The sequence below is a fragment of the Pecten maximus genome, unplaced genomic scaffold (genome assembly GCF_902652985.1).
Source record: "Pecten maximus unplaced genomic scaffold, xPecMax1.1, whole genome shotgun sequence".
NCBI lineage: Eukaryota > Metazoa > Mollusca > Bivalvia > Pectinida > Pectinidae > Pecten > Pecten maximus.
The window spans coordinates 1-18,215 of record NW_022979584.1 but is presented as its reverse complement, the minus strand read 5'-3'; the positions used below and the strand labels follow the sequence as shown (position 1 = coordinate 18,215).

Sequence of the window (18,215 nt, the reverse complement as noted above, 5' to 3'; positions counted from 1 at the left end):
TAAAGGTCGGGGCAACAGGATCGAGTCGGGAAACTACATGAGAACCAGTAACTTGGTTTACCAAGTGCTCCTGTTTGTGTTGATATGTGTTAGACTTACCCATATCTTTGATACATTTTAAATTATCATTTGCATGCATGTCATTGTTTACATATTTATCATAGTCTACTTGTGACTTTTCCCCACAAATGTCTCCTGAATTGGTCCTATCACCACAAATGTCTCTTGTACTGGTTTGTGTCTTCTCCAAGAGAATGTTATTCTGTTCAACAAAGGATTTTACTTTTTCCGACACAACACTCCCATGAGAGCTTCCAATAGAGTTGTTGTTCATGGCCTCCTCCACTACCTGTAGTTCTGTTTCAGCAACTACTGCTTCACGTTCACAGTTCAAAAGGTTTAAGTCTGCTTTTATCTCACATCTTTTCTTTCAATGCCAGCCTTTGCTTCCTCCTCACTGAGACGGGCCTGTTCCTTTCTAAGCACGGCCTCCTTTAGCTCGAACTCCAGGCTTGCTTTCTTAATAGCGGCCTTTATACGTCTATTAATGACGGAGGAACTTGATGACTTAACACTGACAGAACATTCCTCCTTACTGCTTCTTTCTTTTATATTCGCTTTGAATACACTATAACTGTCCTCACAGTGACCTATCAAAAAGTTCACCTTTGAAATAATCGAATTTCTAACGAAGACATGAGCTTCGGTTTCCCTCACACTTTGTTGACATCTTTCCCTATGAAGGAATTCTAGGAATTGGTCTGAACGAGCAACATACTGCTTTAATAGGTCTTCTAGTTGTTGTTTAGCTACTTGAAGATCAGAGTCCTCGTTGATTATTCTATCAATCTCTCTGTTTATTTCAGCACACAATATGGAATGTTGCATGACTTTATCTTCATACACTTCTAATGCATGGGCAGTTAAAGTTCTCACACGTCTGCCTACAGGACTGCCGAGGTCCCCGAGTTCCGCCATCTCATCTGGTGATTGTGTTGTCTTTTACTGTTCCGCCGAAGACTTTATTCGGAATTACATACACAGGATTCATATGTGTATATAATATAATAAAAGCTGAAACAAAGAAATACATTCAATAAGTACGTATCATTGATAGATAACGCTATCAAAGTTACCCCTACGAATGTACACATGTTGTTTTTAAGTAACCGATATAATGAGTTTTAAATCATAAACTTTCTATAATAAATCACTAAACGAACCTAATTAGTAAACGACTAGAATAAGAATGACAAGTAGAATTACTTACAAATCACTACAATCAACACAAACAGGGCATACGACTGTTATAAGTAACCGTACATTTAATATGTGACGGTAAGGTACACTGGGCCGAACTATAAAAAGTGCGAATAATTTCAATAAACGAGCTGACGCTATTTTACGTAGTTTGTAATGAACTTCTAAGAACTGACTCGTAAACAATTTAGTTTACGTCATAGAACATATAAACATCACTAATAAAGGAAAACTTGCAAGAAATATGAAGAAACTTACACAATATGGGCCAGAAATGCCGAACTGTAAAACATGTGTATGTTGGTCTACTCCAACTTGGGCGGAAAGTGTGTTCAGGTAAGGGCGATAACTCTAACCTACATCGTCAAGACGTGGAGTCACTACACAATTAAACTGTCACTTACCATGCAGACAGCACACTCCTCGCCTGATATGAATATATCAACACTTCTTAACAAACAGATTAACATGAATTCTTACCTGAAGAAATCCCCAATCGACCTTTAACCTAACCGAAATAAAGAAATGTCTACTCACCTTGATAGAAAAGGTTAATTCCAAAATGTCCTTCACATCACATAGTATGATTGTCGCCTGGCAACAACTCTACAACATCCTTGACTGGGCGGATGAATGTCGACGTGTGACCTTCCCTTGTGACTTTGACCTCGACTTTCCTGACTAGACCGTCATCGCTGGGGAACGTCCGAAGAACAATTCCAAGGGGCCACGCGTTGCGTGGGTAGCATCCCTCAAAAGGATAACATCCCCTGGCTTGACATTTTCCTTTACATCGTGCCATTTTCGACGCATTTGAAGTGTTGAGAGATACTCTTTGCTCCAACGATTCCAAAACTGATCTGCGAGTACTTGGATGTGTCTCCATGACGACTTGTACATGTCCTTGACATCCAAGAAATCATATCCACTTGGTGGATTTCCTGACTTTTGAGTAAGTAGAGTGGCAGGTGATAGTATGAATGGGTTTTCGACATCTGTTGACACAGGTACTAGAGGCCTCGCGTTGACTATAGCGCTCACTTCAGCCATAAGGGTTACCAGAATCTCGTGATTAAGCTTCCTGTTTTGGTTTTCCTGCAGCATTGACTCCAATATCCGACGAGCAATTCCAATCATGCGTTCCCAGGTTCCGCCGAAGTGGGATGCATGGGGGGGGGGGATTGAACTTCCACACTGTACCCGATTGGAATAGGTACGGTTTGAGGACATCGTCCTCTACATTTATAGTGTCAATCTGCAGATCGGATCGGAACTCGCGAACTTTCCCTCGAATTGCATAGAAACGCCTCACCGCATTGATGAAGGATGCTGACGTCATGTCTTCTAACACTTCTATATGGATCGCTCTAGTGGTCATGCAGGTGAAGAGTGCAGCCCATCGTTTGCTGCTTGCTGTGCCACCTCTGGTCTTCCTAGAGGTTACTTCCCATGGGCCAAAGACGTCTACTCCGACACATGTAAAGGGAGGACTGGGAACAAGACGATCAGAAGGTAAGCAAGGATTCCCACGCAATTTGCGACAGGTGACACAGCGGTGTATGATCAGAGAAACGAGGCGTTTACCTCCTGTGATCCAAAAACCGTTTGCTCGAATCGCGCCTTCCGTGAAGTGTCTCCCCTGGTGTTTCACCGACGCATGGAAATGTCGAGTGAGCAAGGTTGCTACATGATGCTTCCCGGGAATTAGAATGGGGTTTTTTTTCCAAGGCAGACAAGTTAGACTTTCTAAGTCTTCCACCAACCCGCAGGATGCCGTCATCATCGATCGTAGGGGTCAGAGCTTCTATTGAGCTGTTCTTGGGAATTGCCTCTTTATTGAGGAGATTACTAACTTCCCTCCCGTATGACCCATCCTGAACTTCTTTGATAATGAATTCCTCTGCCCTTCTCTTCCATTCAAATGGGCTCAGATCCACATTCTTTTCAGACTTCCTGCCTATCCCGTCTTTGAAACGTTTTGCGGCACGCATCACGCAAGACACAATTTCGGTTAATTTGGTCCAGCTCGAAAACTTCTCAAATAGATCACTGACTGGTTTTGAACTGACTTCAGTCTTCATCACACGAACGTCTGGGCGAATTTCCTTATCCTCTAATGGTTCTACCAAGGGAAACGTATCTTCTACTAAATCGTTGGATTGATTTTGCTGAAGTTGACCAGGTCCGTGAATCCACAAACTGTCTTTCAGAGTAGATGTGAGTACTCCTCGAGCTCCCTGATCTGCCGGATTCTGCTGAGACTCGACATAAAGCCACTGTTCTCTCTTACTAAATCGTAAGATCCGTTCGACTCTGTTGCTGACATAGACATAGAAACGCCTGGTTGTGTTTTTAAGATAACCCAAAACTACCTTGCTGTCCGAGTAAAAGGTCATGGACCCAGGTTCCAAAGATAGCTCATTGAAAAGGCACTCTCCAATTTCGACTGCCATCAGGGCGGCGCACAATTCCAATCGCGGGATAGAATGGCCATGTTTTGGAGCGACTTTGGTCTTTCCCATCAAGAAACTGATGTGCGTGGATCCAGTTGCGTCCACTGTCTGCAGATACGCTACAGCAGCTATTGCTTTTTCTGAGGCGTCGGAAAAGATATGGACCATGTTAGAGAGGTCGTCTTCTGCGAGTGGCGTCCTTCGCAAGATGTGCAAGCCGTCTAGCTCATGTAAGGATCCTTCCCAGGATTGCCACTCTTCTCGCTGAGCTTCCGAGAGGGGCTCGTCCCAGTCAAGAGTCTCCTCGACCATTTTTTGTAGTAACAGTTTACCTAAGATAGTCACAGGACCCAAAAAACCGATAGGGTCAAAAAGACTGTTAATTGTTGAAAGCACACCACGACGAGTGTACGGTTTGGACTCATTTGAGGTTTTGAAAGAGAAGGTATCTGAGCTCAAATTCCAACATAGACCAAGACTCCGCTGAGAAGGTAGGTTCTCGCACCCGAGGTCCAAATCCTTGAGATCCTGTGCCAGATCCTCTGGAGGGAAAAACTTCAAAACTTCCTGCGAATTTGAACAGATCTTATGAAGGCGGATGCCTGCTGTGGACAATGCTCCCTGTGTGCGGTGAATAAGGTCAATGGCTTTCTCCGGTGTAGGTAGAGAAGCAAGACCGTCGTCCACATAGAAGTTGTTCTTGACAAACTCACCAACATCTGTCCCATACTCCACTTCTGCCTCGCTCGCTGTCAGCCGGAGACCATAACTAGCCACTGCTGGCGAGGGAGAATTTCCAAACACATGCTTGGTCATCCGATATTCCCTAAGTGGGCGAGATGGGTCGTTCTCTTCATACCAGTAAAACCTGAGAAAATCTCGGTGGTCAGGTCGGACTGAGAAACAATAGAACATCTGCTGGATGTCTGCTGTTACTGCTACCCTACCTTTTCTGAACCGCAGCAGGACGCCGAGAAGGTTGTTTGTCAAGTCCGGGCCCTTCATTAGAATTTGGTTCAAAGACATGTCTTGAAAGGTTGCGGAGGAATCGAACACGCCACGTATCTTCCCCGGCTTCTTGGGATGATAAACTCCGAATAACGGAAGGTACCATCGCTCTTTGTCATCAGTTATAGGAGGAGCTTCCTCGGCATGGCCTCTGTACATGATGTCCTTCATGAAATCTACCATGTGTTTCCTTTTCATCTCGTTCTTCTAAAGACTAGCATCGAGCATGCGAGCTCTCTTCAAGGCCAGAGGTTGATTGTTGGGGAGACGGGGTCTAGGATACCGGAAGGGAAGAGGAGCTGACCAGGACCCATCTGGGTTTCTCGAAAATTCCTGTCTCATAGTCTCCAGGAAGGAAGTGTCTTCAATCGAGTGTCCTAATTTCTCATCATCCTGGGTGCGCAGGAATACATTTTGGCACAGATCAGTTGATTCCTTCACCTGAATGTTGTTCTCGCATTCCTCAAAGAAGGTCGTTCTTCCACCTCTGAGGATGTTAGTCTTCATTACATCAACCTGATCAGGTTTGTGGATCCTGCCAAGACACGTTTCCCCGATAATAACCCCTCCCAACTTCAATCTTTGGGCAAATGGATCTCCACTGCTTCCGATGCGTTGTTCCGTGACGTGGAACGCCTCCGGAAGATCTCTACCAATAAGTAATTGAATCTCGACATCGTCACGTATGTTTGGCAGGTGGACATCCCTGAAATGAGGATATCTCGTCGTCACTTCCGGCGGTGGGATTTCCTCTCTGCTGCCTGGGATGTAGTCACATTCTATAATTGTAGGTAGCTCCATGGTATGTTTTCCATCCATAGATGTTATGGCGAGGTTTTGAAGGCGACGACCTGACATAAATTGTCTTCCTGCACAAGAAACTAATGTAAACGGTTCCATGCTATGCTCTTGCATGCTCCAATAGCTAAAGATCTCCGACCGACCCAGACTTCTGTTGCTTTGGTCGTCGAGTATGGCGTAGACCTCATTCGACTTGTGTGGCTCATTTACCGGGTGAATCTTTACTAGTAGTGTCCTTGCACAAGAACGACCGCTAAAACCCTTACCACATATTTCGGTGCATAAATTTGAAATGTTAAGTCCCTCTGCACAAGTCTTCTTCTGGCAAGCCGAACCGCTCTTCTCCTCGCCATGGACAGACTTGGTCTCACTCTTACTGACCTCGATGTTGTGTTCCAATGGGTGGAGAGCTGACGAATGATTGTCGCTTTGACATATGCCACATCGAAGAGCTACCTTGCAATCCTTCCTGATATGTGACTTAGAATCACAACACCTATAACAAACATGGTTCTCTCTTAAGAGTCTTTTACGCTCTACAAGAGACTTACCCCTGAACCCATAACATTGATTAAGGGAGTGCTGGTGAGAATTGTGAATAAAACACTGCACAGCGATGTCTGACCTATTCCTGCTATACTTGCCAACATCACCCTTTACTTCAGTCTTCTTGACCTTCACATCAAAACGACCGCGACCTTGGCTGTTCATTTGTCGAGGAGTGTTTTGCTGTTGGCTCTCACTATAGAGCATAAGACTAGGATCATTCATCACCGATGTCATCTCCCTGAGAAAGTTGATGAAGAACTCAAATGGAGGGTGAGCATTGTCGTTAGACCGCTCTGTCCGTCCACTTGAATTGGAGTCTTGGAGGTAGTTTGGCAACTATCTGCTTAATTCCTGGTGAGGAATCGTAGTAAGACAAGACTCCACTGAACCTGGCATTTTTCTTCACAGTAAGTATCTCCGAGGCTATATCTGTAAGATCATATAACTTCTCAGAATCTTTGGCCGATAGCCTTGGAAAATTGTCTATTTTCTTTTCAGGGAAGTTTCAACGACTTCAGGGTTCCCGTACTTCTCCTCTAAACGTTGCCAAATTTCTCGACAGCCACGTACAGAGTCACCAGCGATCGAAGCTCGAATACTCTTAGCATGGCGCGACGACTTAGGACCAAGCCACTTTATTAAAAGATCGAGCTCTTCGGACGGACTAGCACTTACCTCTTTAACAATATCTTTGAAACTTGCTTTCCAAGATATGTAGTTCTCCGGTAGGTCATCAAACTGGGTTAGTCTTGAGATAACTATTTCTTTTCTAAGGAGAAATTTTGAGAAATCGACCGCATTTGATTGAGGGGTACTTGGGCCCAAATGCGGGGCAACTGGGCCCAAAGGAGGGGCAACCGGGCCCAAAGGAGTGGCAACTTGGAAGGAGGGATGACTTAGGACTTGGTTGAAAATGGGTGCCGCGGTATTGGGACCCTGGGGTAGGATTTGGTCACCAATAGGTGTATTACAAACAGGATAGGGGCACCGACCTTGAACTAGACTAGTCGTGGGAGTATTAGAAACAGGATAGGGGCATCGACCTTGAACTAGACTAGTCATGGGAGTACTAGAAACAGGATGGGGGCTCAAGGCCTGAACTTGACTGGTCTTTGGTGTATGAGATATAGGGTGGGGGCTCAAACCCTGAACTTGACTAGTTGTGGATGTGTTAATGACAGGATATGGACACTGGATTTGGACTTGACTAGCAATGCATGTAGGCTTATTTCCATTGGCAACTGGTAAGGGGTACTGGGTTTTAAATTGGTCCCTAACAGGCGTGCTCATGACAGGAAATGGCCCCTGGATATTAGCTTGGGGAAGGGTATGCCTGTTTACAGGAGTATCTCTTGATGGGTAATTTAACTGTGGTTGAAGAATATTTGGTGTAAAGGTCGGGGCAACAGGATCGAGTCGGGAAACTACATGAGAACCAGTAACTTGGTTTACCAAGTGCTCCTGTTTGTGTTGATATGTGTTAGACTTACCCATATCTTTGATACATTTTAAATTATCATTTGCATGCATGTCATTGTTTACATATTTATCATAGTCTACTTGTGACTTTTCCCAACAAATGTCTCCTGAATTGGTCCTATCACCACAAATGTCTCTTGTACTGGTTTGTGTCTTCTCCAAGAGAATGTTATTCTGTTCCTCAACAAAGGATTTTACTCTTTCCGACACAACACTCCCATGAGAGCTTCCAATAGAGTTGTTGTTCATGGCCTCCTCCACTACCTGTAGTTCTGTTTCAGCAACTACTGCTTCACGTTCACAGTTCAAAAGGTTTAAGTCTGCTTTTATCTCACATCTTTTCCTTTCAATGCCAGCCTTTGCTTCCTCCTCACTGAGACGGGCCTGTTCCTTTCTAAGCACGGCCTCCTTTAGCTCGAACTCCAGGCTTGCTTTCTTAATAGCGGCCTTTATACGTCTATTAATGACGGAGGAACTTGATGACTTAACACTGACAGAACATTCCTCCTTACTGCTTCTTTCTTTTATATTCGCTTTGAATACACTATAACTGTCCTCACAGTGACCTATCAAAAAGTTCACCTTTGAAATAATCGAATTTCTAACGAAGACATGAGCTTCGGTTTCCCTCACACTTTGTTGACATCTTTCCCTATGAAGGAATTCTAGGAATTGGTCTGAACGAGCAACATACTGCTTTAATAGGTCTTCTAGTTGTTGTTTAGCTACTTGAAGATCAGAGTCCTCGTTGATTATTCTATCAATCTCTCTGTTTATTTCAGCACACAATATGGAATGTTGCATGACTTTATCTTCATACACTTCTAATGCATGGGCAGTTAAAGTTCTCACACGTCTGCCTACAGGACTGCCGAGGTCCCCGAGTTCCGCCATCTCATCTGGTGATTGTGTTGTCTTTTACTGTTCCGCCGAAGACTTTATTCGGAAATACATACACAGGATTCATATATGTATATAATATAATAAAAGCTGAAACAAAGAAATACATTCAATAAGTACGTATCATTGATAGATAACGCTATCAAAGTTACCCCTACGAATGTACACATGTTGTTTTTAAGTAACCGATATAATGAGTTTTAAATCATAAACTTTCTATAATAAATCACTAAACGAACCTAATTAGTAAACGACTAGAATAAGAATGACAAGTAGAATTACTTACAAATCACTACAATCAACACAAACAGGGCATACGACTGTTATAAGTAACCGTACATCTAATATGTGACGGTAAGGTACACTGGGCCGAACTATAAAAAGTGCGAATAATTTCAATAAACGAGCTGACGCTATTTTACGTAGTTTGTAATGAACTTCTAAGAACTTGACTCGTAAACAATTTAGTTTACGTCATAGAACATATAAACATCATTAATAAAGGAAAACTTGCAAGAAAAATGAAGAAACTTACACAATATGGGCCAGAAATGCCGAACTGTAAAACATGTGTATGTTGGTCTACTCCAACTTGGGCGGAAAGTGTGTTCAGGTAAGGGCGATAACTCTAACCTACATCGTCAAGACGTGGAGTCACTACACAATTAAACTGCCACTTACCATGCAGACAGCACATTCATGTAACGTCGTGAGCATGGCCATCTAGATTTTAATTAGAATGCCCCCATAGCATGATCGTAAGAGGCAACTAAATTTGAGATCTTATCATTTGTATCCTCGCCGCTGTGAGGAAGGCTTTAGGTTCTTTCTCCCTAGCCGAGACATACCAGAGTCTTTAAAAGTGGTAGTTGCTACTCCTGCTTAGTGCTCAGCATATTTGGAGTGGGACGACTGGTTCGCTCGGTGTCAAGAGTATTTTGCCAAGAGTATTGCACCCCCTGGTTATTGCGTCCACTAGGTCACTTACTACATCGGCCTTGTAATTCGAAGGCTTAGTGGCCTCCGTGAAGGAGCTAAACTCCTTCAACGAACCAAAGTGAGACTGTAAAGTACCTGGCTGCATGGTATATCGGACTCGCTCAAGGCAGTACTTGAATACATTTGATTCGTTTAATGACGCCAGAGCCGGAGGAGCGCTCCTAGCTGGTGATTGCCATATGGCGATGGCTTGTTTTACGTGTTGTAGAGCCGTGGCAGTGTTTTTTCCCCGTTCCAAAATTGTTAGCCATTCTCGGAATCTTACGAGAAGTGGGATATCTTGGTAGTTTACTGGGTTGGTTGCTGCCTTAGGCACAACCGCATTGATTGTATTTTCAAACTCCTGTCTGTTTTTGGTCTCCTCCGAGGACGGTTCTTCCCTAGAGGAAGAGGGCTGCGGCAAAACAATAGCATTGGTCTCTGCCGGAGAAACGCTTTGCTATTTGGATACTTGTCCAAAGAAAGCGTGTCCATCCTTGTAACTATTGATTCGCAGTTGCGAACGGGACATACCTTATAATTACCAGATTTTGCATGCCCCTTTGCCAGCTTTTGACATTATTTATTCATTCTTTGCTTTTTCTGGCAGCAAATCGTGCACCTTGCGCATTTGGCGCACGACGTGAACAACTTCCCTTTTACATACAGGGCATGCCCTCTTTGGACGGCGCTTCATGGCATATTGCAGTCTCCTCGCCACCACCTTATAGTGGTTTTAATTGGACTGGGATATTTGGTAGGTCTGGGAGATCTTTATGAGTGTCTATCTGCTCCGCCCTGCAGGTAGGGCGTAAGAATTGTACCTGCTGCCCCATTGCATGATCGTAAGAGGCGACTAAATTTGGGATCTTATCTTTTCTCTTCTTAACAACTTTCTTCTTCCTAACGTCTCCCTTGACACTGCCTCACTTTTGGCCTTTAGTTGAGCGTTCGCCCCTGTGAGGAAGGCTTTGGGTTCTGTCCCCTGGCCGAGACATACCAGAGTCTTTAAAAATGGTAGTTGCTGCTTCTGCTTAGCGCTCATCATACAAGGAGTGGGACGACTGGTTCGCCCGTTGTCAGTATAATGTGACCGGGTGGGGTGTGCTGCTGGGGTCTTCGGCAGTATGCCTCAGTGAGGTAGCACTATAAATCGGCAAAAATTCCGGCCTATCACAAGGAGACTTAACACGAACATACCGCAGCCTCCAAAAACACACATACGCACTCACCACACGCATGCATGTCGCACGCACGGGAGGCCGTCCTTAAATGACCTTAGATGTTAATAGGACGTTAAATAAAATAAACCAAACCAATCCTCCCCGTCATGTAGTTGTACATAGTTTAGCACCGATATCGTGTTGATTTTTGTTCAATTGATGACAGATGAGTTATGTTTAAGGTTTGCAAGTATTTTTCTTCAGAAAAAAATCACTCGTTTCGCTCTTAACTGCCGCGACACGCAATTATGTAGAGAATTGGAAAAAAAAAGACAAAAATTCATGTCGTTACATAATTGCATATCACGGCGGTTAGGTTAAATACTGGATAAATACACGTTAAATCACTATAATATTTAAGTTTTAATTAAACCATTGTTTTATTTCACATTCACGTGTCTATAAATATTTCGTATTTATAAACACTGCCCTGCAGATAGGGCGTAAAAATTGTACCTGCTGCCCCCATTGCATGATCGTAAGAAGCGACTAAATTTGGGATCTTATCTTTTCTTTTCGAACAACTATCTTCTTCCTAATGTCTCCCTTGACAATGCCTCACTTTTGGCCTTTAGTAGAGCGTTCGCCTCCAGGTACTTGAACAAGGGGTCCGGAAGACCTAAAGTTGCGGCCCCTGCATATGATGTTTCGTGGGCAGTAACCTGTAATAGAATAGAATACAATGATAATAGTACACGCTTCCGATTGAGCAATTTGAGTGCAAAAATTACAAGGACCATATAACGACATGTTTTTCAAATGCGAATGCCTTACCCGAAGGACAACGCCGCCTGGTTTCCTCCTGACATTGTTTACAACTGCATGGTTAATCCCCGAAATCGCACCAGCCCGTTGGGCGTTGGCTAAGACGATTCGTAGGATGCTATATCTCATAGCGCTGTTGTATTGCAGCATCAAGGGGCTTCTTGTCAGATGTCTCTCTGCGGCGCTTGATTCCAAGAACTGGTGGATTTCCTCTTGTGTTGGCATATTTGCTAAGTCTGAAGTATCAACCTCGGTTTTGCGATTACGGGCTAATTTCCCTAGTCGTTGCTGAACTCTCTGTATCCTCTTGCCTGTCGTTATTGCTGTGGATGTGCGGTACATTTTCTTATCTAGGAGGAATACGAGGAATAATTGTAAGCTACAAAGGTAGCTTTTCACTGTTCCGACTTTCCGCTTCTTTAGAGTCTCAGAAACCCAATCATCTACAATATAGTCTAAGTTCATTAGTCTGTCAAGAGTGTATTCTTTGCCGGGGCAATCCGTCAAAAGGTGAAAAACCTGTTTGCAGTGCTGCATGGTTACCTCCTCACTAAATGTTCTCCGCTTTTTAAATATTGATAGAATAACCGTAAAGTTTCAATTTGAAAGCAGTCCATATCCTGGTCCTCCTCTGGATCACTGGAATCTACGTCTGCTGAGCTGCCAGGGGAATAAGCACTTCCTTCCGTATCCGTGTCAGATTCCATTTTCTTTGCTTTTTTGGTTGTGACGGGCAACTTTCGATCACAATTCCCATGCAATATTGTTCCCCCTTTGTAGGCCATATCTGCCTTGATTTCCACCTCCTTCTTGTCGGGATCAAGTTTTCGGCAGCATCCGCCGGAGGTGCCTCCGCCAGCGATTTGTAGCGCTTTCTTTCATTCGGATCTTTTATCACATGAACGTATATGAAGTGGTCCCGGATCCGGGAGCATGGTTAAGAACAGTCATTGAGCGGACAAATGTACACTATATCACCTGATGTTGTAACAGGTTTACTCGCGGAAGGCGGTTGTTCCTCATTATCAGACGTGATAAGAGGTTCAACCGGGATAGGAGACTGGTAATCCTTGGATAGGGGTGGTTGTTCCTTCTGGGAAGTAGACGGCTGAAAGAGAAAATGCGAATTTGTCAATTATCTGACGATTAAGCTGAAAAAGTCGTTTTGTTCGTTTGCAGTCAGATTTGAACCAATCATTGATATTTTGTTGGTAATGGGTCCGACATAAAAAAAACAATCGTTTTTTGGAGTTACCGCCTTTTGTTAAATCTAGTCATAAAATCAGCTTAAGGGCAAGGGTTAGGGGGGGGGGGGGGGGGGGGGGAGGTTGTTGATTTGTTCGTTTTTAAACGAATTGTGGCGATTCCTGCCGTACTTTCACGGCTTATTTAGTAGTATGAAACAGAACAAAAATATGATTTTTTTTTTTTTTACTTTTTTGGTTTTTCTTTTACTTAACCTTTGCAACATGTCACTTAGATTAGAGATAGGGCAACGATTTTTTGTGGAATGTTAGCTGAGATATCCGGACATAGCCATGCCGTATCTTAAGAGAATCCCACTGCTAGATTGTTTTTACTACACTAAAAAAATGAACATTGTAATTCAATTTTGTTTTATGAACAGTTTTCGAAATCTTTTGACGCATCCAGGGACACGTTTTTTAAGGTTTAGGAAGGACTCGGTTAAGGCTACCTTTTCAACCCTAAAAGTACCAGAAATGGTGTCGGCGCCATGTTGAAATATAGTGTAGAAGTCCGGTCGGAATCAGAAAATCAGCATAATTTTGTTTTTCAATCCCTAATCCTGACGTTTTAAAATCGTTTTAGAGACTGAAAGTTAGGTTTTTCCTCAAGTATTTGCTCAACTCTGCAAAACTCAACAAAGCTTTTATCTCCATGATGCAGATTAAACCACGCCAGACTCCTAAAGTTCTAAAACTTGTGTACGTTGAAAAAAAGTTATATTCAATGTATCCGAATACAGACAATTTTGTGAAGCTCTGGGAGTGCAAACGTTTGAAAAACAATTACAGGTCTAACGCCCCTTTTTAAAGTCCCAAAGTTGGAGAGTAGCTAAATCAGCATAAGGATTTTGACAATTTCGGCTTATGCTGATTTTCCGACTTTCGTAAAACGGCCATAAAACACTCAAAAAATGAGGAAACTGTAAAATTAAAGCTGTACGTTCACAGTAGACATCCTAAAGAAGAGTTTAAACACAAGAAGCTCTCGAAAAGACGTTTCCTTATGAAATGGTTAGCGGTCAAAGTTTTGGTCCACGATCTTCACCTTATGCTGATAAATGACCCCGAAATTATGGATCAAGTGCCCCAAGGGCTCAGTTTTTAAGGGGTTAGGAAATGTTTTTTTAATGATTTTGTGGATGTAATGAAATTACCTTTTAGGGGATGTCTTTGTTTCATTTCTAACTTGATGGGAAAAAATCACTATGCTGTTTTTTGCCACGAAAAATGAAGGTATCGTCAGATCGACGTTTTTGCTATACCCTTTTAGGGGGTCTGCCCAATTTCGACCCCTTGGACCATTGTTCACCATGGGGATTAGGCGGCGTTTAGGTGCCATCCGGTAGCATGATTTTTATAACATCTTTGGCCGTAAAAAAAATATTAAAAAAAATGAATTTTTTTTTCTGGACCTCAAGAGGACCCTCTCTCCCGATTTTTCAGGAAAATCTCAAGTTAAAACTTCACTAATTCTTTCTAATTTCATTTTAAGAAAACTTCTCGTTGGATGACAGATTTCGGGTACGGGGATTAGCATGGACTATAATTAGGGTTTCGGGTTAGGGTTAGGGTTGTGGCAAAGTTGCATATTGTAACGAAATCACGTCATTTGGTAACTTAAAAATGCAATTTGGTAACGAAATTTGCAAGTTGGAACAAGAAAGAAAAAAATCGCTACCAAATTGCACAATTTCGTTACAATATTGCAAAATTCAGTTACAATGTAGCATATTTTCGTTACCAAATTACGAAAAATGCAAGCAACGTAAATAATTTTTGAATTTTTTGTACCGTATTTATTTTTTTTGTTTAAAGAAAAAAAAAATTTAGTCTGACCCGTAAAGTTCTAGGCCTTTTTAAAAAAAAAGTTATGTTAGTTTGAAAATGATTTCGGTACAAAATAGCATTGTGATCGGGGTTAACATCGATAAGTTGTATTAATGATTAATTACTTGATAAATGTAATGATTATATTAATATGTCTGGCATAGAAGAAAAAAAGAATACGAATTTCCTTATGTTCCTCCTAACCCTATCCTTAACGTTCATTTTCGTTACAAAAACTTGGTATTCTAACCCTCCTCCTCCACTCAAAAGTGTATTTTTAAAGTTTCAATGCATGTTGAGTAATGTATGATTGCCAAATGCGTCATAAACAAAGATATCTGAAATCGCTTGACAATTGAAGCCACAATTAAATGTTGAAAAATACTGCCTTTTCTAAGTTGGTTTCGGAGGTATGAAAAATTGGGAACTCTATTTTCTAGGCGTTTTCTTTCTAAATTCTTTAGAAATGATCCCATCAATGCCATTTATGGGTTTCTTGACTTTTGCTTGTTATAAATTATTGATAATAAATGGTTTGAAAGTTAAATTGTGTGTATAGTTTTATGCTTAACTTTTTTTTTACAACAAAATATAACAAGTTATATATCAACGGAAAGGGCAAAAATAGCCAGTTGTAATAAGATAAAAAAAAAAACGATAGTTTTTATGCATTTTATGACTGAAAACCTATTTTATATTCAGAAGATATGTAAAAAAAAAAATGTATTGAAAAAAATATTGTGAATGACAATTTGTGGCTCGGCAGACCGATAGGGACTTAAAAACAAAATAAAACAAAACTGATTTTGCAAAAATCAAACAGGAAATGAACCCAGGAGACTTTATTTTGTAAATGCGAAAATGGTGTTATGACACCTTAATTCGATTTTCGTTTCAATATTGCATGGTCATGGGGTTAGGCAAAAAATAGCACGCATCTCAGTCGTAAATGACTCTTATGATCAAAATAAATGCCTACTTAAAAGACAAATCAACGATTTATTGGTATGAACACATTTTATGTCTAACCCTGTGACATGCAATATTGTAAATAAATTCATGCTGAAGCCTGTGCCGAGCCGGTGAAATCCAATTTCCTTTTACATCAATATTACAAAGTTTTACTATTGTCTCATGATTTCCGCTTTAATTATTGATGTTAACACACACTTTCACTAATAACATTCAATGTTTTAGTGCTAAACGCGAACGTTTTGCAAGCATGTAACGCAATTGTTCATCTCCAAAAAATGGAGCGTAAACGTTTATGATCGCACCTGTTGCTTTAATATTCCAAAGATTAGACACGAAGAAATATGTATGCGAAATTATAAAATGTACAAGCGTTTTAAAACCTTAACCATAGACAGATGCAATTTGGTAACGAAATTGCCATGAGCATATACCTTGGAAATTCGTAAAAAATGTGAAGTCATCAAAAACTGACAAAAGTTTCTGACCTGATAAAATTGTTTTATTCCCTAAGTATTGAGTTAAAAATTGCAAAAAATGTCTTCTGAAAAATGGACAATGTTTGTAAACAAGCCGTTTTGCAATATGATAACGAAATTCTATATTTTCGTTACCAAATTGCAATTCCTCAGGGTTAGGTACTGAAAATGTGATATTTTATTATCATGACCATTTTCTGGAAAAAATGACAATACGCAACGTAAATACAAATGTTTTTGTAGAGTTCTTGTCAATCCAGCTAAACGCGAGGATTTGCAATTTTGTAACGAAATTATTTGGTTACAGATTTGCATAAGGTTAGGGTTTATTTGCTAAGAATAGTATCTGAACTGATTTAATTATATTCGTTTTTAAGTATTGAGTCAAATAATGAAGCAATGTTTCTGGAAAACTTAATAATTCTTGTAAACGCGCTGTTTTGCAAATTGATAACGAAATACTATATTTTCGTTACCATATTGCAATTCCCCAGGGTTAAGTACTAAACATGTTATATTTTATCATCATGAACATTTTCTGGTAAAAATGACCGTGTGCCACGGAAATAAAAAATGTTGTTGTAGTATTTATTTGTCAATTCAGCTAAACACGATGATTTGCAATTTTGTAACGAAATTATTTCGTTACATAGTTGCATTAGGGTTAGGGTTTATTTGCTAATAATAGTATCTGAACTGATTTGATTATATTCGTTTTTAAGTATTGAGTCAAATAATGAAGCAATGTTTCTGGAAAAGTTCGAAATACTTGTCAACGCGTTGTTTTGCAATTTGGTAACGAAATACTATATTTTCGTTACCAAATTGCAATTCCCCAGGGTAAGGTACTAAACATGTTATATTTTATCATCATGACCATTCTCTGGTAGAAATGACTGTGCGACGGAAATAAAAATATTTTTGTAGTGTTTATTTGTCAATCCAGTTAAACGCGAGGATTTGCAATTTTGAAACGAAATTATTTCGTTACAGAATTACATTAGGTCGAGGGTTAGGGTTTATATGCTGATATTAGAGTTTGAACTTATTTGATTATATTTCCTTTTAAGTATTGAGTCAAATAACAAAACAATGTTTGTGGGGAAATTGATAACACTTGTAAACGCACCATTTTGCAATTTGGTGACGAAATTCTATATTTTCGTTACCAAGTTGCAATTATTCAGGTTTAGGTATTAAAAAGGTTTTAGTATAATATTGTGACCATTTTCTAGTAAAAAATGACAATAAGCAACGAAACATAAAAATGTTGTTGTCGTGTTCGTTACAGTGTGGCATTAAGGCTAGGGTTGGGGTTCATATGGTAATATTAGTGTCTTTGAACTGATTTACTTATATTCCTTTTAATTATCGAGTTAAATAATAAAAAATGTTTCTGGGACAATTGATAATACTTGTAAACGCGCCGTTTTGCAATTTCATTTTCGTTACCTAATTGCAATTCTTCAGGGTTACAAGATTTAAATGTAAGCGTTAGGTACTAATGACCATTTTCTGGTGAGAATGATTATAAACAACGAAAATAAAAAAAGTTATTCTCGTGTTTGTTTGTCAAAATAGCTAACCCCGATAAATTGCTATTCGGTAACGAAAATATTTTTATTGCAAAATTTAGTTTCTCCAAGATCAGGGTTAATTTGCTAATTTTAGTGTCAGATCTGATAAAATGTATTGTTTTTTAAGTATCAAGTTGAAAAATCAAAATGTTTTTCTGTGACAATAATGCTTCTAAACACGCCGTTTTGCCATCATGTAACGAAATACAGAATTTCGTTTCCTAGTTGCATTTCCTCAGGGTTAAGTAATGGAAATGTAATGTTTGATCATAACGGCCATTTTCTAGTTTACCTTGCCATTATACGACGGATATGGAAAAGTTCTTTTCATTTCTTTTCGTTGATCCACCTAACCGCGAAGGATTGCAATTTTGTAACGAAATAATTTCGTTACGAAATTGCAATTCCTCGCGGTTAACTTGATGGACAAACAAACACGACGACAACTTTTTAAAATTTTCGTTGCTTAGTCATTTTCATCAGAAAATTATCATATTTATCAAATATAACAGTTTTCCACCTAACTCTGAGGAAATCCAACTTTGTAAAGTAAATGAAGAATTTCGTTACAAAATTGCAAATGTCGCGGTTATAATTATTTTAATTGTTGCAAGTTTCCTTATATCCTGCTTTAAGGTGTTGTTTTTTTTACTTCGCAATGGTAAGGAAACCACTTAGAAAAGCATACTTTTTGAAA

The 18,215-nt window shown here is 40.4% G+C and overlaps 1 protein-coding gene across 1 annotated transcript; it reads right to left on the bottom strand.

Moving 5' to 3' along the window:
• Window positions 1-2,332: 2,332 nt before the first annotated feature.
• LOC117318998 lies at window positions 2,333-4,919 on the bottom strand. The gene is made up of 2 exons (XM_033873912.1): window positions 2,845-4,919; window positions 2,333-2,750 (listed from the first exon to the last, which is right to left on the bottom strand). The coding sequence occupies exons 1-2, from the start codon at window positions 4,917-4,919 to the stop codon at window positions 2,333-2,335; spliced, it is 2,493 nt and encodes an 830-aa protein (XP_033729803.1).
• Window positions 4,920-18,215: the final 13,296 nt, after the last annotated feature.